This window comes from Stigmatopora nigra, chromosome 7, assembly GCF_051989575.1.
Source record: "Stigmatopora nigra isolate UIUO_SnigA chromosome 7, RoL_Snig_1.1, whole genome shotgun sequence".
Classification (NCBI taxonomy): Eukaryota; Metazoa; Chordata; class Actinopteri; order Syngnathiformes; family Syngnathidae; genus Stigmatopora; species Stigmatopora nigra.
In genome coordinates, this window is record NC_135514.1 from 2843519 (window position 1) to 2867222 (window position 23704).

General features: G+C 39.1%; 3 protein-coding genes across 6 annotated transcripts in view; 1 reads left to right on the forward strand and 2 right to left on the reverse strand.

Moving 5' to 3' along the window:
• The window catches only part of LOC144198842 (uncharacterized), a 47586-nt gene extending 42367 nt beyond the window's left edge, over nucleotides 1-5219 (reverse strand). Inside the window, exons 1-3 of one of the 4 annotated variants that reach the window (XM_077720010.1) lie at nucleotides 5037-5219; nucleotides 4909-4968; nucleotides 2405-2482 (exon numbers count right to left, since the gene is read on the reverse strand). In XM_077720010.1, the coding sequence (XP_077576136.1) occupies nucleotides 2405-2482; nucleotides 4909-4939 (109 nt within the window). In that variant the 5' untranslated portion in view covers nucleotides 4940-4968; nucleotides 5037-5219. Of the gene's footprint in view, nucleotides 1-2404; nucleotides 2483-4899 lie in introns of all 4 variants that reach the window. The other 3 variants (XM_077720009.1, XM_077720011.1, XM_077720008.1) reach the window with 3 other exon arrangements.
• Nucleotides 5220-5714: 495 nt separating this feature from the next.
• LOC144199147 (catenin beta-1) lies at nucleotides 5715-15124 on the forward strand. Its single transcript, XM_077720574.1, has 17 exons — nucleotides 5715-5883; nucleotides 9902-9953; nucleotides 10210-10437; nucleotides 10528-10781; nucleotides 10871-11109; nucleotides 11466-11667; nucleotides 11749-11893; nucleotides 11988-12091; nucleotides 12208-12342; nucleotides 12453-12656; nucleotides 12769-12927; nucleotides 13019-13138; nucleotides 13215-13365; nucleotides 13484-13605; nucleotides 13685-13745; nucleotides 13992-14242; nucleotides 14458-15124. Exons 2-16 carry the CDS (start codon nucleotides 9941-9943, stop codon nucleotides 14204-14206), a joined length of 2352 nt encoding a protein of 783 aa, XP_077576700.1. The 5' UTR covers nucleotides 5715-5883; nucleotides 9902-9940; the 3' UTR covers nucleotides 14207-14242; nucleotides 14458-15124.
• Nucleotides 15125-18914: 3790 nt separating this feature from the next.
• ulk4 (unc-51 like kinase 4) overlaps nucleotides 18915-23704 on the reverse strand; it is a 63414-nt gene continuing 58624 nt past the window's right edge. The window contains exon 37 of the mRNA XM_077721696.1: nucleotides 18915-19072. Within this exon, the coding sequence (XP_077577822.1) occupies nucleotides 19009-19072 (64 nt within the window). The 3' untranslated portion in view covers nucleotides 18915-19008. The remainder of the gene's footprint in view (nucleotides 19073-23704) is intronic.

Here is a 23704-nt window from a genome sequence, read left to right on the forward strand (position 1 = left end):
GGTGAACTGCATCGGGGCTGTTGTTTTAAATCACCAGTAAGAGAGGATTTGATATCTAGCATGTTCACATTGTTCTACAGATGGGGTATTATTCAATGTATTTGTTCAATGCTTCAACATCTGTCGAAGTCTCTAGCTCTGTAGTATATGGCCTGGTGGATTATAGAATCACATCATTTCTATTTTTTTTTAACCTTGAAAAGTCAACAGCATTGTCTTTTATTGTTTCCCATATCAGCCCATAGTTCTCGAGTGACATAATCCCTAAGGGTCAAATGGAATTCTTGCACGTCCCCCCAGAGAACTTGGGTTTCTAAAATCTGTTTCCTGCTCCACACATTGGATTACAACGAGACCTCTTTCAAATGTCACACCTGGCTGGCGATTATTGTCCTTTAGAGGGAATCCAGATTTAGCACGGTTTATTGTCAAAGGTTCGGGTTACTTTATTGTAGCTGTAGGTACAAATTTTACAGGCATCCATTCAGGTGTAATCCAAAAACCACAAAATGAATGTAAAAGAGCCAGCCTGTTCATTTGTAAAACAAATGACTTGATATCAACATTTCACATTCTATCATCTTTTTTTTAAAGGGCAAAATAAACAAGACGGAGCAATTGGAAACCTTTTCTTATGTAGATTTTTAATGCTCGCAACAACAAAAAAACAGTACTATTTATTTTTCAAAAAAAAAATAACTGGATTTTGTTCTACTGGTGAAAGGTGTAAAGTTTAAGAAAACAACTTTGTCTTGATAAAAAAAAAGAAATATCACAGATTAAGGCATTTAATTAGGTTTAATTTAATGAATTTTTTTTTATTTCTACAAAGTTAAGGCCCTTTATTTAGGTTTAACACAAACATTCCTTCAAGGTGCTACCCTGACATTCTACTATGGTGGCAATGAGTGCACATATGTTTTGTCTGCCCCTATCTATAGCCGTGTTCAGCCCCTCTCTTTCACTGTTAGAGAAAAGAACCACACCCCTTAGTGCCTTGGCTTAGGCATGTGTGTGGTGTTCTGGTCTCCTGGGATTTAGGGATTTGTTTTTATCAGTCACATGCTTGAAGTATGACTGTGACAGTCATGGTAAAAACAAATGAATAAAATATAAAAATATGAAAAACCACCACAATAAATGCCTTGTCCAGACTGCCAACCTAAAAATAGATTTTTCTTGTCTCCAGTTTATTCTGTTGGATTCTATGAAGCCGTCCAAAATCCAAATTGTCAGGTGCATGCCGAACCAAAGGGATACCCCCACCCCATAGACAACATAAAAAAAACTGACACTTGACCTTTTGGCACAGTGACAGCACAGTTTAGGACCCACAATAATAATATGTAAAAGAACCAAATAATTTTACATTCAAATGCAGCTTTTTCAAGCATGTCCAAAGTCTTACAGCATGTTAAATAACAGTGCAGACAGGGGCACATGTATTTGTGATTTAATCGATTAATCAAGTTTGCCTGAAGCGTAAAAAAAGGTCAGAATTCCCTGTGATTGATTGCCATTCAGTCTAAAGTGTAATCCACTCAGATTTTTTGTCGAAAAGGATCGGTCAGCCATAGTGCGAGGCATTTGAAATGTTCGGTTTCATATCTAAAGAGCAGTTGGTCCAACTATGAAAAAAAAGTACACTAACTGTAAAATACTCACACGTTTACATCCAGAATATTCAACTATACTTAGTTGTAACATGCCTTTGGTGAAAAATGATACTCCACGGCACCCATTGTGTATATTTAATGCTTCCAAGTTTTGTCATAACACACTCCTGCGGAGTACGTTCCCACTATCATCTGACACTGCTTGCTACTGTTGTACTTAAATCGATAAAAAAACAGAGATAGTCAAATAAATGAATCATATTTCCTGAATTTCTGGGACAATAACCCTGCATAGTATGGAAACTCCATTGGTTTTTGACTCTGGTCAGTTCAATTTGTGATTCACGACTTTACCCATCATCTTAAAACTATGATAAACTGGTAATGACATTGCCTTATCTTCTTGAAGGTCTTAAAAAGCTGTGAATGTTGATGAAATTATTAACATAAAATGCTTCTTTCACCGAGTGTTTTGCACTGAAAAGTAGTCTTTGAATGTTTAGAAAGATTAAATCACTTGAATAAGGAAAATCAATCAAATGTAACGAAGGTTCGATTACTAAACCATTTAAACTGGCAATAATGTGATGGAAGTCAAAATCATTCAGCCATTTGCTTTGGGTTTTCTTAAGTACTATGCGAAACATATTTCAAAAATGATTTAGAATACAATTCACGCTTACAATAATTGAAACGCTGATTATTGATGTATTAAGTAGGGTTCGTGTTTTTTGGCCATAAACCTGCCAGTCTCATCTTGTGTTACTTAGAGAGGGCTTGCGACTCACCCCTTTGTTGCTGTCGCTGGACCATGACGCTCCGTGGAGCAGCAAAAGCTAACCAGCCTTCATTCATCCTGTGCAGGTCTGAGAAGAAAACAAGATGATAGTGAAAGAGAATAGTGGTTATCCTAGTATCAAAGTTTTCTACTAATATGCATATATTTTTTTTGTATTCTCGCCCTTATTTGGTGGTTCTATAAAGAATCCTTTTGACATAAACCGCCAAACTAAAAAACAAAAACTGAACAAATAAGAAGTGCCATAGTTTTTTTTGTTTTGTTTGGCACACTAACATCACATTTGTATATTGTAAACTTCATAAAAGCTGATGGCGCTTAATGACGCTGTCATCATAGTATGTGGATTAGAATAAGGAAACTGAAGGATGAATAGACACCCAATTCAACAAAGTAGAGGGGAATATTTTGCAATAATGTGAGACAGTCCAAAAGATAACAAAGAAGTCCCTGATTTCTGATTGGTTAGAGCGCAGTCAAGGGTGGGGAAAGGGTTAGAATGAGAATGCAATGATGTAGAGAAATTATGGTTTTGTTTTTTATAAACCATATTAAATGTTCCTTATCCAAAAAAGAGGTTGTCTATCGGCCGCTGTTTGGCTTAGTTTCTTTTTTTCAAGCAAAATCGACAGTGTGATTGTCCATCTTTTTAATGTAACAGTCGGACATTCAGTGAATGTGTCGACAGCTGGCACGAGGATTTAGATTGTTTACCACTCAAGGTTATTGGTTGGCATTTCAGATGGCCATGCAGTATTTTTTGTTGCAAATGGATTTGCATATTTTGTAAGTCAATGTAATGGCAATTAAGTTTTTGGTAAAATATTTTCACACACTTTCTTTCTGTGCAGCCGTCCGAACACCTGTTGAATTCAGTAAGGCGTCTGTGTTGTTGAAGCCAAAATGCGCTTGGGGATTATACGACTTGAAGCAGTCATCTTCCATTGCAACATGGTAAAACCAATCTGTCTACCAATTGGTCCAAGCCACAGGACCAACACAATACACAGAAAAATGTAAAAAAAAAAAAAAAAAAAAAAAAAAAAAAGTCTTGTACTGCAGAACGGAAGTGTCTCATGGAAGCAGGTTACAGATTAATTTTCCCCTTTAACGGCAAAAATAAAAATAAAAAACTCCCAACTATGACATTACTTTTCTAATGAAGATTTGGCAGACATACTTATTGATTATACATGATGACACAGAAGTCCAATACACTCAGTTGAAGAAAATTATGAATTATGAGATCATTTAGTTGACTTTGAATCAGCCAAAACCAAATGTGTCACCGTTTTGCAGTGCATGTACAGTGTAGGATTAAATGCTGAGTTAAAAAAAAGTCACACATGAAACATCATTGTAACTTTTGGTGTGTATTTATGTATACCCAAACGGCTTGAAAAAAAGATGAAGAAAAAGATTGCATGTTAGCGACAACAAAGGATGTCACTTTACATGCATGCATCAGAAGAAATATAGCACATGACCTGATTTTCAAAAACACCATATTCGCAGAAAAGAATAAATTGACAAAACAAGAGTAATGTAACTTCAATTTGGACGAGCCCATAAACAAACAAACGGAAAAAACACTGCAAGTAACTAATGATCTCCACATAAAAGAAACCTTTTCAGATTAATAATATAGAGTTGATAAATTTTGTGATGAAATCTTCACTCTTCTTTTAACAACCAAAATAGGCAGGGGTGGTTTTATTTTACGTCATTTACAGAATTTCTCAATACTCTCGTACATATAAATGAATAAATGACACATGCACAAGAAGCAAAGTCTGAAAATACTACTTACTAGTAGAGCATCTCTTCAACTTGCTGAAAATGACTGGAACACTAAGCTTCTACCACAACAAATTATTGCCATACTCTCCAAAACAGATAACTACTGGTTAATTGGAGATTACTTTTTTTTTCTTCCCACAGGTGTTAGAGTGAATGTTTGCTATTGCCCCTAGTCGATAGGGAACCCCGCCACATGCCTAAAGTCAATTGCATCAAATCCGCTTCAACTGTGAACTTAAATGAGGAATGACACAACAGAACATTGGTGGAATAAACACAAGTTTGTCTTATACACCTTATGTTTTTCTCTTTGGAGAATTAGACACAATCCTGCAGAATCTGTGTTATCCGTGGCATTGGTTTGCTGGTGTCACCTCTTCTATTGTTTGTCTTGTTGTTTGTTTTCTTATGAAATATGACCTTTATTTATATCACACAGTGACTTACATTGAATTTGAGATCCATGTAAAACACCCCATTAACTATATGTATTGCCACATTAAATATGGTGAATGAACAAGCACGAGTATAGCCACCCTTGTCTTGATACTAAAACTGCAATTGTTTTAATGGCAGAGATTCCAAAATATGTTAGGCTGATTTTTTTTATTTTTTTATTGTATTCTTAATAAATTGCGAAATCTTGCAAAATTTAGCTCATTGTTAGCAGAATGTGCAATTTACCTTGTTTACCTGCATCAAGCAGACTGAACGAGGGCCTCATTTCTATTTGATTGGCTCACCTTGCTCTTCCTGAATGCATAAAAAAGATCAAACTTTAATCGAAATGTCCTTAAATTCCGCACATTCCTGTGTGTTACCTTGCTCAACGAGGCTGCTTCGGTCATCTCATACTAGCTTTATGGTCGCTGGCTTGATTGACAGGTAAACATTTCTTCCATTAAAAAAACTATTCAAATAGTGAATAGTACCAAAATATACTGTGATTTAGTGGTATTATGATTGGTATAGTACAGAGACAAAGTTTGGGCTTTCTTTTTTATTTATTTATTTTAATTGTATATTGACCAATAAGGCAGTCCCTTTAAATTACAAATAACAGATAAACAGGAGTGATTTATAACAAGTATTTTGCATTAACAAGTATATAGGTTGCATGGAAGAGTTATTTCATCTTTAATGAAAAGAAAGACTGTTTATAAAAAAAAATAGAAATAGACAAAAGGGTAGAAAAAGTCCTTTTCCGTTTGATTTTTAGAAGGAGATCACGCCCCCTCCGCCCTCAATCTGCCGGAACTTGTTTTTATTTTGTATTCATACGCGTCTAAAAGAAAGTCATTTTGTTTGTTTCTATCAATAGTTTGTGTGATTAGAAAAAAGGTTGGTTCTTATATTGTTTATATGTGTAACTTGTGTTGGTGTGGTGCGCGGACAAAGCTAAAGAATTATACATCTCGGGTTCTATTTTGTCCAAGGGAACTCCAAGATACACAGCCATCATAGGGCGTTCTGCGGTCTATATATATCTGCCGCCATCTTACATTTTCCAGTCGGCTCACTTCCGGACCAGACGTGACATACTGACTTCGGACTGAGCGGAGGGGGGCCACGCTGATTTTTCGGCGTCACTTTTTCCTCGAGTTTTTACAGATTTAATTTTTTTGACTCCTGAATTCAACTAGACGGATTTGCTGCGCATTTACACAGGTAGGTTCTCCCTTTAACTACATTGATCATGTCTTATTTTTCCCGAAAGCCTACCGGATTTGAGCCGAGTATTGACAACGAGCACTATTTTCACGGCTTATGCTAGGGGCATAAAAATACGGGCACCACGTTGCGGGGATAATGGCTAGTTATCAACGTAATTGTTGTGGAAATGATTAGAATTTAATACTGGGAAAAAGAATCTCGATTGGATTTCGTCGAAGCCTTGGTTTCGGTGGTTGGGAATAGTGGGGGGTGGGCAGTCAGCGTTAAACACATTAACTGTTGGAACTGTTTCCCTTTAGTGACTCACCATTTCAGGACTTTTGCATTTTATTTAAAGGATGCTTTTACAACCGAATGCTTGGCTCGTATTCCATTTCGTAACATACATTTTTCGAGCTGTGCGTGGGCAGGTCTTCGACTTCATTCTTCACGTCGTAACAAAGTTAACAAACAGAAGTTTCAGCAAACATTTGCCGGAATGTTTATTTCCCCGATAACGCCGCACCTTTGAACGGGGAGTCGTTTTTGATAGAAAGAAAACATGTAGTGGACGCTGTCGAAGTTTACACACAATGAATGGCGGTGTTTTTCGTGTCGATTTGGAAACAAAGCCCCCCACATTCCTCTCGGTCGTTGTTGCTTTTGGGAAGAAGACGAGGTGGAGCCTGAGTGTGAAATTTGAGTCGGGGGTGTTGGAGCAACTGAGCCGGGCCAGCCCGCAGCTGTGGAAGAGGGGCGGCCAAAGTTACCGATTGCGGCTTTTCCCTCATGTTATTACCTTCATTTTTCGGCCCGATGTAAGGGATCCCGTTTTGTCACATTTTGAAATTAAATATGCGACTTTTGCCGTGCAAAATTGTGTTGGCTGGTTTAAAATGATAATGAAATGGCCCTGTGATGACGTCTAAAAACGACCTGGACGTTAGTGAATGAAGAAGCCCTTCTGCTTGTTTTTTTTTCTTTCTTTCTTTGAAACGTAACCAAGATGAAAATCCCTTTCATGTAATTGTCTTTCATCATCACGGGTACAATTTCTTCAGTCTATCATTAAGGGTCGTTGGCTAAGAAGGTTCCTCATGGGCAGCCATTCACGATAATAGACGATAATATTCTTTCAACACCAGGCATCAAATTGACTTGACCTCTTTCCAGGCAGTGGATGAGTCAACGTATGGAGACTTGATTTTAAATACTGACGTGTAAGCTAGAAAATTCCTGAGAAATATCCTCTTTTTATTAAATAGATCTTGACTTGCCCTTTTTATGAGGCGAGTCACTATTCTCGGCAATTAAAAAAAATGACATCACGAAGACCTGCTGTCCGTATACGTCAACCTCACATAGTCAATGGGGTGACCATATGTACTGTCCTTTTATTAAATAAATCAAACGCAAACAATATTAACATCTGGTATACATATGTGGCCTATTTGACCCAAAATATAAGGTTTATATATTTGGATGCCAGGTCGCAATGACATACATTATAATAATCATTATTTGTGTGTAATGACTATGGATCTATAAATATATGTCAACAACAAGTTAACAAACCCCCAATTACTGCAACTCAAATTAATTAAAAAAAGAATAAAGTGAATAAGTCTAAAGTTGGTAATGATGAAATTTTAAGTGCATTTACATGGTTAGGACTGACTGCTCATCTTTTAGTGCCATTGACGGCGACTGGACGTCCGTTTTGACTAGGAAGGCCGAAGGCGATAATACGCTTGCAGCCTCTTCCAGTCAAAACAGATTGGATGTCGTGTCGACGGAAACAACCGATGGGTTGAATGACCTAAAAGACTTGTGTGTGTGTGTGTGTAGTTTTCCCTGGTAATATTTTTATAATGTTGATAAAATAATTGATGTAGTCTGTAGTTTTCTTCAAGGCATCCTTTACGCCGCACTGGAAACAGACAGACAGCCACCTTATGGTGCAGAGACTGAAGCCATTGAGCGCATTGTACGTATAGTAAGATGGGAGCCAGCAATGAGCCTGCTGACCCTGCACATTGCTTTGACAACACTCGGGGCACTGCTTTGACCTACTGCACATCCCTCAAATGCAACATTTTGAATAACTATAACACCAGATTTAAAAATGAATAAATACCTTTTTTTCATAGCACCGTTACTTGGCTCTGGTAAAAATTACAATATTTACATAACATTTAGATTTTCACTCATTTTTCCCCCACAAGATCAATGAGACTGTTAATTCTGCCTTAATAGATAAGTATCCCTATTTGTCAGTATACTTTTTAAAAAATAAATTTAAACATCCAACGAACATAACGCATGCCCAGGTCTTTTTAAACATAAATGTGCAACTGAAATACCCTTTAGTAATCAAACTCTTGTGGTGTTTTATGACTTCAAGTCTAGACCAGGCACTGAATTCTTGACCCCACATCTGGCTTCAAAGAAACCCCCATTCAGTTTTCGTTGGAACTTCTAGCTTGTACTGCCTTGCCTTGGTTCATGGTTTAAGCTGCTGCTTGTTTGCTGTCAATTGAAGACTAGGCCTTATTTTTTGGCTTGTCTTTCAAAGCCAAATGCAAATATCCACCACTTTTCCACTAGTGTGAATGATGTGCTTTGATTTGTATGAAGTCTAGTGTTGCACATATGGCTCCCATTAAAAAGAGAGTTTGGGTTACAAGAGCTCCAGCTTCTCAAGCTTGAGAGGGTGGCGTGTGAACAGTGAATTAGAATTGGGTTTTTGTGGGAGAAAATAGCATGCCGGCATCCTGACTCAAAATTGTTTTAGTATTGCAGTTAAATAATGGTGCTGTTAGTACGTGAGGAAAAATATAGATGCTGACTCTTTTGTTGTATTGGCACGAACGTAATGACAGCAGTGCAATATATTTTATCATTGCCATTTTTATTTAAAAGATATGGTATGTCCAAAAAAAAAAAAAAAACTGGGAAACCGTGCAAATTAGAAATGTATAAGTAGTATATTAGAGGAAAAACTGCCTCTATAATTTTATGTCCCAACATGCACAGGCTAGGTAAAACCAGATGGGGCGCTAAGGCTTTTTTTTTGAATAAATACATTTTTTAGTTTAGTTAGTTTTTACTTTGCATTTTTTTTTAATACAGAAATCCCACATCCAAAAGAAATCAATGAAATTGAATCTGGCCAATGGATTTTTTAATGCCCCTTTTTATGGGAAAAAACATGATCCAATTTGGATGTAGAGTTAATGAATTGAATATGAAGGGAAAGTACGTAAACCTTTATCAAACTGATGTGAAACCTGCACCGGACTACCACAGCTAGTCCAACAGCCATCTGCTCAATTTTTTCGTTTTTAATTTCAAACAGTCATTATCGGTAAAAGTTATTGTATTCATCTAGAGATCGGTTTTGTTCAAACGGCTTCACAGTCGGCTGGATGTTAACGAATTCAGAGAGGTCCACTATTTCCCTTTTGCTAAAACAATTGGAGCCATTTTGAATCAGACTTCATGGTGTCACGTTACTACTTGAGTTCTGGAAACTTTATGGGGATGAATCCCCTCCTTTAGAGCTGACATAGTGTTTAGTTTGGGGTGCTGAGACATTGTTCGTGCTTGATATTTGATCATACGATTCCACTTAAGGGTTTAAAATGCTTGTTTTCAGCATTAACATTGAGTGTTCTGTCTGCTTTAAAGTGTGGTGGAGGAATGTGTACGCCCTTTCTCTCCCCCTGCTTATTTTACTTCCACAGACTGCGCCACTTCCCACCCTTCCTCACATAAGTACTACCTAACTGCCATTTTTGATGTTGGCCTTGAATGTGAACTGCTATTTACTTGGGTGGATTTCACACAAGGCTAAAGCCAAAGGTTAAAATGGGAAGATGGTACTGCGTTTTAAAGAAGGACCAGTACAGCGATCACATTTGCAATAGTTGTGCTTTTCATAGTTGTTGTGGGTGTAATCATGAACAATGTGCATGGAAGGGAAGGAAGTGAGAGGTCACAAAGGCTGATGGTGTTTTGCTTCGTCTTTCAGATCAGGAAGCTGTGACGGCCGTGGTTTGAGGAAAGGAACATGGCTTCCCAGGGTAAGTTTTAACTTTATCCTGCGTCTCATTTACACATTCACCCACAATAACTTTATCAAGAAATCACCCTCTAGTGCTCTTTTTTTTTTCTACGTTGCTTTCTCAACAAAAAAAACTCAGCCATACAATCGGGCTTCTCACCATTCTGGTGTTGCCTTTTGGTTGGATTTAAAAAGATTAACATGGATTACCAAAATAGTTTATCTCGTGAATTCCACTTGTGCCAAATTGCTCATTCCAAGTTGTATCCCGTCAGCTGATTTGATGGAGCTCGACATGGCCATGGAGCCTGACCGTAAGGCAGCAGTCAGCCATTGGCAACAGCAGTCCTACCTGGATTCAGGTATCCATTCAGGGGCCACGACTACAGCTCCCTCCCTCAGTGGGAAAGGAAATCCAGAAGATGAAGATCTCGACAACAACCAGGCCATGTATGAGTGGGAGCAGGGCTTCAACCAGAACTTCTCCCAGGATCAAGTACAAGGTGAGTTCAACCCCACCATTGGGCAACAGATTTTTTATTGTATTTTGATGGAAAAAAAAGAAAAGACAGACACACTCTTTTTGGTTTCAGACTTGGATGGCCAGTATGCCATGACCCGTGCTCAGCGTGTGCGTGCAGCAATGTTCCCAGAGACCCTCGAAGAAGGCATGCAAATTCCTTCCACGCAGTACGACACAGCAAATCCTACCAATGTTCAGAGACTAGCGGAACCTTCGCAAATGCTCAAACACGCTGTGGTCAATCTGATCAACTATCAAGACGATGCTGAGCTCGCAACCAGAGCCATACCAGAACTCACCAAACTACTCAACGATGAAGACCAGGTAAGGGATGAGGACCGTTGACGATGCGTCGCTCCCCGGGAGCGTCTGCTGTCATTGATGTACAATGTTTATTCTCTCTCTACTCCAAGGTCGTCGTGAATAAAGCGGCAGTGATGGTGCACCAGCTCTCAAAAAAAGAAGCTTCCCGTCACGCCATCATGCGCTCACCCCAGATGGTGTCGGCTATAGTCAGGACAATGCAGAACACAAATGATGTGGAGACTGCACGCTGCACCGCGGGTACCCTTCACAACCTTTCCCATCACAGAGAGGGGCTGCTAGCCATCTTCAAGTCTGGAGGAATCCCAGCCCTAGTCAAGATGCTTGGGTATGTGTGAGAAATTAATAGACTTTCATGCCGAAAGGGCCATTTTGAAATATAAAATTGCTTAGTGATAGGTGAAAACATTGGTAAGACAATTGGCAGTTATTGTTGTCGCTGGCGAAACAAAAACTATTTGATCAAATCTGCATAAACATGCGTCGCAGTCCCCTAATTTCGTTTCCAATGTACTATTTGCGCGCACAGTAGTGGTACATACAGTCGGTTTGCAATATGGGAGAAAAGCAAAATTAATTTGCAATTTTCACCCGTCAAACTGTCACCGGCGAGAGGAAAACAACATTTTAATCCCCCGTTTCCCAGTTGCATTGTAATCCAATAATCCTTTTTGGGCTTTGCAGTTCACCAGTGGACTCTGTCCTGTTTTATGCCATCACCACCCTCCACAACCTCCTCCTGCACCAGGAAGGGGCCAAGATGGCTGTTCGTTTGGCCGGCGGTCTTCAGAAAATGGTGGCCCTGCTCAATAAAACCAATGTCAAGTTCCTCGCCATCACCACAGATTGTCTCCAAATCTTGGCCTATGGAAACCAGGAAAGCAAGGTCAGCTCATGTCCTTGCTACTTATTTGGTGAAAATGTCAGATAGATTCAATGGGGGGGGAAATTTATATGCTTTTCCTAGCTAATAATCCTGGCCAGTGGAGGCCCTCAGGCGCTGGTGAACATCATGAGAACTTACACCTACGAGAAGCTGCTGTGGACCACAAGCAGAGTACTCAAAGTCCTGTCGGTCTGCTCCAGTAACAAACCTGCCATTGTAGAAGCAGGTATGTTTGTGCTCACATGTTGCCTACTTTTAGACAACTAGCCAGTACAATAAACTGCAGTTTACTTATCATTTGGTTCTTCTTTTTTGCTCAGGGGGAATGCAAGCTCTTGGACTCCACTTGACTGACCCCAGCCAGAGACTTGTCCAGAACTGTCTCTGGACTCTCAGGAACTTATCAGATGCTGCTACCAAACAGGTGAAGCTCACGTAACAAACATGACATACTTCCCACAGACTACTAATTGGTTAAATTTTGAAAAATGTTCTCCTACTCTACTACTTGTCATGCTAACTTGACAATTTGTCTCCCAGGAGGGAATGGAGGGTCTGTTGGGGACCCTGGTCCAGCTCCTCGGAAGCGATGACATTAATGTGGTGACCTGTGCCGCTGGCATCCTGTCAAACCTGACTTGCAACAACTACAAGAACAAGATGATGGTCTGTCAGGTTAGTATTCACTCAGTAAAGATTAAGAGAATTGTGTTTTGTGTGTTACGCCTCTTTATATTGTTTACCCAACCCACTGCACTCTCTCATCTTGTTGTATTCTTGTGTAGGTTGGTGGCATTGAGGCCCTGGTTCGCACTGTGCTCCGAGCTGGAGACAGAGAAGATATCACAGAACCGGCCATCTGCGCCCTGCGTCACCTCACATCACGACACCAGGATGCCGAGATGGCCCAGAATGCAGTCCGGTTGCATTATGGTCTACCTGTTGTGGTCAAATTGCTGCACCCGCCCTCACATTGGCCTCTTATTAAGGTACATCCAAAGGGTGATCATGGTTGCAGCTAGTGAATGTCACATTTTGTTCAGTGATTTTGTCAAGTTCATGATTAAAAGGTGCCTAACATGTGAGTGTTTCTCCCCTCAGGCTACAGTTGGTCTGATCCGTAACCTGGCACTATGCCCTGCCAACCATGCTCCTCTGAGGGAGCAGGGAGCCATTCCTCGACTGGTCCAACTGCTGGTCAGAGCACACCAGGATACCCAGAGACGTACCAGCATGGGGGGCACGCAGCAGCAGTTTGTGGTAAGCCGCGCACAAATTGACAGCAAGCAAACGTCAACACCAGCAAGTCCAATAGAGCGCTGCGGCTTCATTTACTGCATTGACATTTTAGGAGGGCGTTCGCATGGAGGAAATCGTGGAGGGTTGCACCGGAGCACTTCACATCCTCGCCAGAGACGTCCACAACAGAATAGTCATCCGAGGACTGAACACAATTCCGCTTTTCGTGCAGGTAAAACGCAAAGACTCTGGCCTTTGGCGCTTATAGCGTGACATGATTTTTGAACATCTTGTCTACCTGTTTGCAGCTTTTGTATTCTCCCATTGAGAACATCCAGCGCGTGGCAGCTGGTGTCCTTTGCGAACTGGCACAGGACAAGGAGGCCGCCGAGGCCATCGAGGCAGAGGGTGCCACCGCCCCGCTCACCGAGCTTCTGCACAGTCGCAACGAAGGAGTTGGTATGTCCCAAGAAATACTGTAAAAGATAGTTGAGGCCTAATTCATTTCAATTAGGAAATGATCTATATGGGGAAACATTTGGTATTGTCCACGCTGACTTGTCGCATATCTTCTCAGCTACATACGCTGCAGCAGTTCTGTTCCGCATGTCGGAGGACAAACCTCAAGACTACAAGAAACGCCTTTCCGTAGAACTCACTAGTTCGCTCTTCAGGACGGAACCGATGGCTTGGAACGAAGTAGGTGGTGCCTCCAGTAATTTCGGTTTAACGTGCGTTTGCTTACCAAATTAAACGTGACCCCCGTGTGTCCCTGCAGACCGCGGAGCTCGGCCTGGATATTGGCGCTCAGGGAGAACCGATGGGCTACAGACAGGACGGTAAGTTCTCCAAAAGCATGATATTTACTTGGCTGACTAAAAGCCCCAAACACATTGCCTTCATTCGCCAAGAATGTAGTGTTATAGCTCAAAGTCAGTGGAACAAGCGCCTGTTAATCCTAGGGTGTGTGCATGTGGTGCTTTTTTTCCCCCCCAAGTACGTACTAGCGTGTGGGCGCTTTATTCGTTAACATGCTTCTAACAGCTGCTCTGCTTCCCCCGCCCTCCACATCCCCTCACTACCAGACCCCAGCTATCGTTCCTTCCACTCGGGAGGATACGGCGCAGACTCGATGGGCATGGAGCCCATGATGGACCACGATCTGGCCGGGGGCCACCACCCAGGTCAGGATTACCCTCCGGTGGAGGGGCTTCCTGACCTGGGGCACAGCCAGGAATTGATTGAAGGACTACCACCTGGCGACTCCAACCAACTGGCATGGTTTGACACAGACTTGTAAATACCAAGACCAACATAACTCAACATTTCCTACTAGGTAAGATGGATACTGATCCACTTGTGTGTTTGTGTGTGTGCGCACGCGTGCGGCATGTCCTTCCGGAGAACGTGGGCTGGTGGGAATAGATGAACTCATGTAGGCTGCTGCCGCGTGCTCACACTGCATGCCAATTGGTTCGGTGCTCTCCTACTATTGCTGCCTGTTGATGTCATCCTCACCCAGCTCACAATCGCCTTCCTTTTCATTTGCAGCTGTATTATGTGATCTGGATGAACCTGCATCTTGATTCTCCCACATGGAGGAGGCGGGGTTTTAGAAAGTGCCTGACGATGACCCATTCTGTCTATAGGAGCTCCATTGGGACACATTTGAATGACAAAAGTTGGGGTCTGGTTTTAACCAGAGGATGGTCGGTTGACTTGAAATCCTGATGCGACACATGGATTTGATCTCAGTTTGCTTTTGAAACATTTTTTTAAATGTAATTTCCATTTTTATCCTTTCTTTTTACTTTTATCCTCTTTAAATCTCTAATGGTACAAAAATGCTTTTAGCTTGCTTCCCCCCCTATTTTCATTGTTCCAAAATTATACCAATTTGCTTTGTTTGCAGTTCCTTGTATTAGTCTCTTAGTGTTATTTCTTTTCCACTTTTTTTTAAGGGGAAGGTGAGAATGCTCCATCCAATGTACATGACCACATTTTAAATGGTGTCTAAAACACTAAGGTTAAATCAGTTGCATTGTATCATTGTGTAGCTTTTGTATAAAACATTGGAAGTCATGGTCCAAATATCGAGCTATTTTCTTGCTTTAAAGGTGGACACGTAGGTGTCTCTGCTGTTCCAAAGGGGGTGTGACTGACCTGGCCTTGCTGATGGGGGGCTTTTATTGGTCTGTTACTAAATGGGGGTGGGGCTAGACTAGTTGGAGGAGGTGGTTGCTGTAGCCTGCTGTGTTCTGAATCAATAAAATGGACTCATTATTTCAAATGGCTGCATCCTTTTCTTCATGACATGTGTCATACATTGTAATATGTTCACAGATATGTGCATAGTGCACTGCAATACCTGTAAGATTTTTCAAATAGGTGAAGTGCAAGATTTAGACTTTGGTTGTAAATGTACTTAAGCATGGATAGTTGGACATGGTGTAAAAGTACCCAAACTGGTCTGTTAGGGGCAGCATGGTGCCACAGCGCATCCAGATTGCTAGAAAATAACTGAAGAAGAGGTTCCAGCTGTTTGCTCCTAGTCATTTTACTCTGCTCATTGTCTTGGGGTTGCCAAGTGACACACAACAAACCAGTGGTGGACCGTCAGGGCCTGCAAGCCCTTCTATTCTGGGGTAAAAAAAAAAAATCTGAATCACAGACTAATGTTAATTATATTTTGTCCATAAATATTTAGCAAGTAATTCCAAATTGTCAGCTTCCTTTCATTGCATTCACCTGGTTGCTCTGCTTCCAGGTGTGTTTTCACCTTTAGGCATTTAACCTTTAACATTTCAGCCATTATTTGTTGTCAAGGTCAGAACTCTACCTGGAGGCTTTCACAATCAGTTCTGCAGGCCCTGAGCATAAAATAAGCGTTTATAAAACTTGCCTTAACCAATCAGATTTTGAGTTGGCGACACCAACGCCTTATGTTGTCTCAATGTGATATTTGTATTTGTATTTTTCATTTTTTTGCCCCAAAAAATCTGACTCACCTGACTTTCAAGTGGGAGGCCGGGGTTTGAACCTTGGTGTTTTTTTAAAAGGAAAAAGCCTTACTATACTATGTAGTGTTTTGGAAAAAAAGCCTAAATATACCAATATTTGTAACAGCCAAAACAATAAATACAACTGCTTACTTCAGGGAGCCCTAAGTCATTGGCCTCCCACCTCTGCAGACCTGGGTTCAAATCATGGTTTGCTCTGCTTTGTAATTTGACCTAACTTTTCCCACTTGAAGGTACAATAAAGGACTAAGTATGATCTGGGTGTGAAAAGAGACAAAACAACAAATACTACTGTCTAATATTGGAGAGTGGTGGCCCAGTGGATAAGTCATCAGTTTCCCAATCCTTTGGTGTTGGGTTCAAATCCAAGTGCTTGCAAAGGTTTTCCCAATATTATTCAGGTAAATGAAAGAGACAAAATTATAAGTACTATTGCCTACTCTCACGGTGTGGTGGCCGAGTGGATAAGTCTTCAGTCCTCCACATCTGTGGTCTTGGGTTCGAATCCTAGAACATGCAAAGATTTTCCCAATATTATTCAGGTAAAAGAAAGGGATAAAAGTACAAGTACTACCACTTTCCTTCACAGGTTGGTGGCCCAGTGGATAAGTCATCAGTCTCCCACATCTGTGGTCCTGGGTTCAATTCCTAATGCATGCAAATATTTTCCCAATATTATTCAGTTAAATGAAAGAGACAAATCTACAAGTACTACTGCTTACTCTCACAGGGTGGTGGCCTAGTGGTTAAGTCATCAGTCTCCCACATCGGTGGTTGTTGGTTCAAATCCCAGTGCCAGCAAAGATTTTCCCAATATTATTCAGTTAAAAGAATAAGTTCCAATGCCTAAGTGTCGAACTGAATAAGTATTGAGTGGTGGATGAAGCATTTTGTCCAAAAAATGACTAAGTGTTTCACCCCATTTCCTTGGATAAAACGTTTCAACACCTATGTATAAGTGGGGCACGAGTTGGTGTAGTGGGTTGCACACTCGCCTTTGCACGGAGAGACCCAGTGCCAGCAAAGATTTTCCCAATATTATTCAGTTAAAAGAATAAGTTCCAATGCCTAAGTGTCGAACTGAATAAGTATTGAGTGGTGGATGAAGCATTTTGTCCAAAAAATGACTAAGTGTTTCACCCCATTTCCTTGGATAAAACATTTCAACACCTATGTATAAGTGGGGCACGAGTTGGTGTAGTGGGTTGCACACTCGCCTTTGCACGGAGAGAACGTGAGTTCGCTTCCCGGTGTCGGCGGTTGACTGATCAAGCAAGCGGTCGAGGGTCGGCCGAAGGCCGACCCGAGAACGCCTTGTGCACAGACAGGTCCCTCCAACATTCTTCCGAACTGCCGAAGGCAGTTCGGAATATAACCTTTTGCTGAAAAGTATGACTAAGTGTTTAATATAAATTAAAAAGATTTTTCTTTTTTTTTCTTCTTCTTCTTCTTCTTGTTCCATTTACCAATTCTTCTTTCCAAGTATTTTCAGCCAAACGACAGCAGCGGGAATCGAACCCAGGTCTCCCAGGCGGGAGTCCTGTGATCTAACCTCTGCGGCAACCATGTGACTACACTTTTCTTTGTAATCATTTGAGTGTCTTTACAAGAAATCCACAGAAACAACTAAGTGAAAAAGTGTCACGACTGGGAATCGAACCAAGGTCTCCCAGGCGGGAGTACCGTCAACAAACCCCTGCGCCACCAAGTGACTATAATTTTCTTTGTAATCATTTGAGTGTCTTGAGAAGAAGTACAGAGAAACAACTAAGTGAAAATATGTCCCAATCGGGATTTGAACCCAAGCCACCTGGACAAGAGACGGGTGAGTTAACCACTGCGCCACAACTTGGCTACACTCTCCTTTGTCATCATTGGAAGGTCTTGACTACAAATACATAGAAAAACTAAGGGAAAATGTTTCTCAAGCGGGATTTGAACCCCAGTCTCCCACATGGGAGTCAGGTGAACAAACCTCTAAGCCACAAATATATATAAATATATAAATATATAAATGTATATATGTATATATGTGTATATGTATATATGTGTATATGTATATATGTGTATATGTATATATGTGTATATGTATATATGTGTATATGTGTATATGTATATATGTATATATGTGTATATGTATATATGTGTATATATATGTGTATATATTTATATATGTATATACATATACATATATATATATATATATATATATATATATATATATATATATATATATATATATATATATATATATATATATATATATATATATATATATATATATATATATATATATATATATATATATATATATATATATATATATATATATATATATATATATATATATAGATACAGATATATAGATACAGATATATAGATACAGATATATAGATACAGATATATAGATACAGATATACAGATATATAGATACAGATATATAGATACAGATATATATATATATATATATATATATATATATATATATATATATATATATATATATATATATATATATATATATATATATATATATATATATATATATATATATATATATATATATATATATATATATATATATATATATATATATATATATATATATATATGTATATATGTATATATACATATATATATATATACACACCAATAAAAAGATGCCATTATTATATATATTTTTCTTATCTTGTAAAATTATGTAATTTATAATTTTAATTTAATATCTTTAAAAAAAATCCTGAAAAAAATATGCAAAGCTCTGAGTCCGCGGTCGCTGAAGCGCGAAGTAGCGAGGGAACACTGTACTTCAAAATGCCGGATGAGCCAGGAACCAGTACCGCAGTGAACTGCAGAGCAGCTCAGAAGTGACAATTTACTGAAGAAAGCCCGGAAAATCTCCTTACAGGATAATACATACTACTACCACCAGCACTACTATACTATTGCGTTTTATAATCTGGTGTACCTTATATTTGAAACACATTTTCAAATAGTGTGATTTTATTTAAATTTTGTGAAAATATGGTACAAGAAATGGAACATTTGTTCTTGACACACATCTTGGCAAACTGGTCAGCTTTCATTCTTTGATGGCAATCTCTTGAAGAATTTCAACAGCAAGTGGACTCAAATCAACGTGATACCTACAATGTAGGAGGAAGAAAGTGGTAACATAGAAAAATATTAGTACAGCAATATCTTTTTCAAAGTTACAACAAAATATGTCAGCACTGGCACAGCAACATTAACTTTTTACATCCAGACTCAACGTTGGCTACAAGAGTGCAATTAGGGCGGGTATTTTCAAAACAGCAAAATGGAAGTCAAGCTGTGGCATGTCGTGCGGGAAGAAGAAAAAAAAAAAAACAATCCAAATGATGTGTACTCCCCCACAACAATACATCTTTCTACACGATATGCTGCTCATAATAGGACAATGTAACTATGATGTACCTCATCATCGTGTAGGATTATGTAAAACCAAGTAGTAAAGAGATTTCCAAAAATTAAATATACATAAAAATACATCAGAGCAAAACAATATAAACCCCAGTTCCTCATAGAACTTTTATATTAACTATTTAGTAATATATTTACAATAGTTACAGAAGACCAAAATCTACCTCCGACAACTATACGGTGACAGGTAACAAATCCCTACCATGCAAAAAAACAACAACAACTGTTGAATTGAACTCTCCCATTCTTTCATTATCAGTTATATTTGATAATGTAAAATGACTCATCTTTAGCGGTGCTTAAAAGTTAAAAGCATGTCACCTATTGAGGTACAATAGCACTCTTTTAAGTGTTTAACGTTAAGATTGTGAGTACTGGCAAACACTTTCAATGCCTTCAAAAGATTGCAATACCAAAGGATGGCTGCTTAGTTCAGTTGTCTGTGCTTTGCACTGTTAACCTTTATTTTTAGAGTTTGTATATCTCCCCAGACTAAGTCCCTTATGAAGCAATATGCTCAACTATAATCACAATGATATTGAATAAGAGAACCAACATTGACCACTGAAATAAAAAACCTACTCCATTTAAAATAATTGTTTCAACTACTGCAACCAAGGAAATTTACCAAACACAGGATGAAATAAAGTTCCAATCTAATCCAATCCAAAATGAGAGGGTTTGTGAACCTCATATTTGCCATCTCTGTTATCGTGGAAGTTACGGTGTGACACACTAAATCTGTTTCACCCTTCTCTTGTCCCATGGGTCTATGAGGGCATCTTGCGAGTCCTAGACAAGTCCATTAAATTAATTACAACCTTCATAAATAACCTAATAAACACAATTCCCTTGGGATAAAGAAAACCTAGACAACTAATCTATTCAGACACAAGATATCTATCAAAGTTTCTTCACCTGCCATTTATAAAACTGCAGCACACTATGTAATGAATCCTCAACAAATATTGATATCTATCTAATTCAATTCGATTGTTGCACTTGGCCAATCCCAGATTTAAAAAAAGACGTGCTTGTAAGAAATAATTATGTATTTGTCAATCTTTGGGTGTTGGTACTATACTCACACATACACCAACAACATATACAGTATAGCAGATAGTAAATGGTATCATTCAGATGTATAAGTGGCAATCAAAAATGGAGAGCTTAGCTGTGCAGCTTTCAGAAAAATATCATTTCCTTGCCCATGACTCACCATTTGGGCATTGGAGTATTATTATTTTTTCTTGATGTTATTTATTTTCTTGCTTTGATACATTTTAATGCAGTTAAAGCATAGATGTTTAAAGCTATAAAATCATTTAAAAATAAGATTGTCTTTCAATCAGCAAGTTTAGAATCAATCTACTGCAATAAAAAGTGATTCAGTGGATTTAATTAAAAAAAGGTACCAAAATAATTTGTTCAGTCTCTTGCAAGTATAGGTGAGGTTCCATGTATGGTACAATATAGGCATTGGCGGATTGGGTCCTCAAGGAGAACAATGCCATCCTCCTTCAAAAATCGGCAGGGCTTGAGATTTCGAGGTGAAAAGGCATTCCTCAGGTTGCTATGGTAAGGTCTGAATGACATCATTTGCTTGCTTATTCTCGGTCCTCACATCCCTGAATAAAAAGCTCTCCCCGGCCCCGTCCTCTCATTTGCCGCCCTTCTTTCTAAAAACCTGTGCCCCACTTCTACTACGGCTCAAGCCATTAGAGTGTGCCGGCGTCGGCCTCTTCAAAGACTACAGCTGATCTCTACTTTCATCTTCCATCCAAGTGAAGATGGGCAGAGGAGAGGAGAGAGAAGGGGAAAAAATGCAAAATAGGAAAAGCAATAAGGAATACGAAGGCTGGTCCGATGGGGTTAAAAGCATGAGTAACCAGGGAGGAGGTATGGAATATGACCAATAGGAAAATGATACAAATTTTCATATAGCAGATCCGAAAAGCAAGTCTCAATGTGTCTGGGTTCCAGATCACCAGATCAAAGTCATCTTCATCACTATGCTGACAAAAAGCTTGAACATGCACTATAAAACACACAAAAGGCGCACTGATCATGAGATAAAGTCATGCACGCACACCCACATATGCACGTGCATCAACACACTTAAAAAAACTGCTATGTCATTTTGCTAATGAAATAGTAATAGCTGTGTGTGTGTTTGGGATGTGCATCAAAGCTTAACATTTATTTGACTGGAGGTCGTTGATAGGCAGGATTCTGTAAGTGTCTGCGACCGTCTGCGCGTCGTAAAATTCATGACTGGTCACAAGATGACATCACTAGATGACGAATGTCGCGAGATTGTCCTCACCCCCTGCGACATCACTATGGTATCGCATCGACGATCAACAGAACATTACATTGCTAGGATTCAGTAAGTGTCTGCGCCCCGTCTGCGTCGTAAAATTCATTTCAATTGGTTAATTTTCAGTGGTTTGTGGTTATTTTCAGGAATTTGGAATCTTAATCACGACGAGTACAAAATATATTTTTAGTTTTGCAGATTTACAAAAAATAATTACAAAACATCAACTACATAATTCTACGCGATTTTCCCATTAAAAAAATCATACAAAGAAAATAGTCACAAAAATAAAATTAAAAAAAAACCTGATCGACCGCCTCCGGTCGATTATGCTTACTATGTTACCTTTTATTTTTTAAGGAGTACACTATTATTTTAAAGAACATTCAAGTAATTACTTTACCTGAAGTATATTTGTGAAAGCTATTTAGTGATATCCATCAAACCATAATCGTCCTGACTACCAGTAGTGTTACGTCTTTGGCAAGACGTCAAGGCGAGGAAGGCGGGAAAAGGACCCAAATGCAGAGAAGTAGGCCAGGAAGAGAGAGGTGGTGCTCAAACCAAAACTTTAAAAACTTAAACAGGAACTTAGAAAATAAAGACGTAAGGAGGCATATGGAACATGGATGGAGGAAACGTGGAAGTATGGCATGGACAAACAAAAGCAGACGATCCAACAAATGTCATAACAATCAGTGAGTGGGGTTTAAATAGACTGACATTGGTTGACGAAACAATTAGGAACACCTGGGAAACACACGAGTGAGCAAGTAGGGGCGGAGAAAAGACAGCTGAACACTGTAAGGATAAAGCAGTTCAGAAAATGAATGAAAATGTGTCCTGCTGAAAACCATCTCTTTATATACAATGTCTGTGTCAGCTACGCCAAGGCAAATGATTTTATTACACAATTTCCATAGCTATGGATATGATTGATTTTAAATACATTTAAAACTAGATTCACGCATTTCATAAGTGTGGAAGTGAGACTCTAAAAACTGCTTCTTTACTCCGTCGTATCTATTAGGAATATGCAATAGTGGCCATTGACAGAGTGTTTAATGAGCTCATGGTAGGAATAAAAAAGTCCACATCCAGTGATACCTCTTTTCAAGACCAAATGAATAATATGTCAAATGCACTGCCTGTTAGCAGGATTAAACTAAATCTGCATGGCCCAGCATCAGCCCAGGAGGGAATGTAGCTGGAGTTCATTAAATCTCACAGAATTGTTAAACATCAGCAACAACTGCTGTTTAACATGGAGTTCCAAATAGTGAACTCTTGGTGCATGTCCAATTAGTCTTTGTGTGTGTGTGTGTGTGTACACGCAAGGCTTTGCACTTCATAGAGCCAGCTTCAAACTCCCAAATGCCAGCTGTCGAGTGGGGACTTTGTTTTACTAATGTCAATTCCAAGTCAATTTGTGTTCTTGCTTTCTTTTCACCAAAAGTATCAGAAAAAACACGACTGAACAAGACGATCCCAGTGGAGAAGCAGCAAAAAAATTAACATGACCAAACTAAGGTATTACACTATAACTTATCTGACATGTAGGTATATCACATCATGGGTTAAACATGACTTCATTGCTGCTAGACTAAATAATGCATGGCTTATAAGTGTTTTTCATACAATGGTTTAGAGGTCCTATGAATTATTACAACAAGTGAATGTAGATCCAAATTAGTTATTCTTTCTCACGTGCCTTGGCTGAGAATGATAATTATTCCTGGTTGTGATGTCAGACCCAGAATTTCTGATTGTAAAAAAAAGGTGCGTTCCCTGTTGCTTTTTCTTTTAGGAATAACTAAAAGATGGTAAAAGACAGCCCAATTTTTGCTATCAAATTCATTTTTTTACATGTAAAATTATATTAGTCATTTTTTAACATGGTCACCATCTCACAACACCTTTACAACATTTGCAGTAGCTAGTGATTAAGTAAGCGAGGGTATATTCTCTATACAACTGGATTAGTTGTCAAGGATGC

Coding starts and splice junctions, on each gene's coding strand:
- LOC144199147 (XM_077720574.1), top strand. Junction 12,092..12,207: donor CAGATGCTGCTACCAAACAG/GTGAAGCTCACG, acceptor TTTGTCTCCCAG/GAGGGAATGGAGGGTCTGTT. Junction 12,343..12,452: donor ACAAGATGATGGTCTGTCAG/GTTAGTATTCAC, acceptor ATTCTTGTGTAG/GTTGGTGGCATTGAGGCCCT.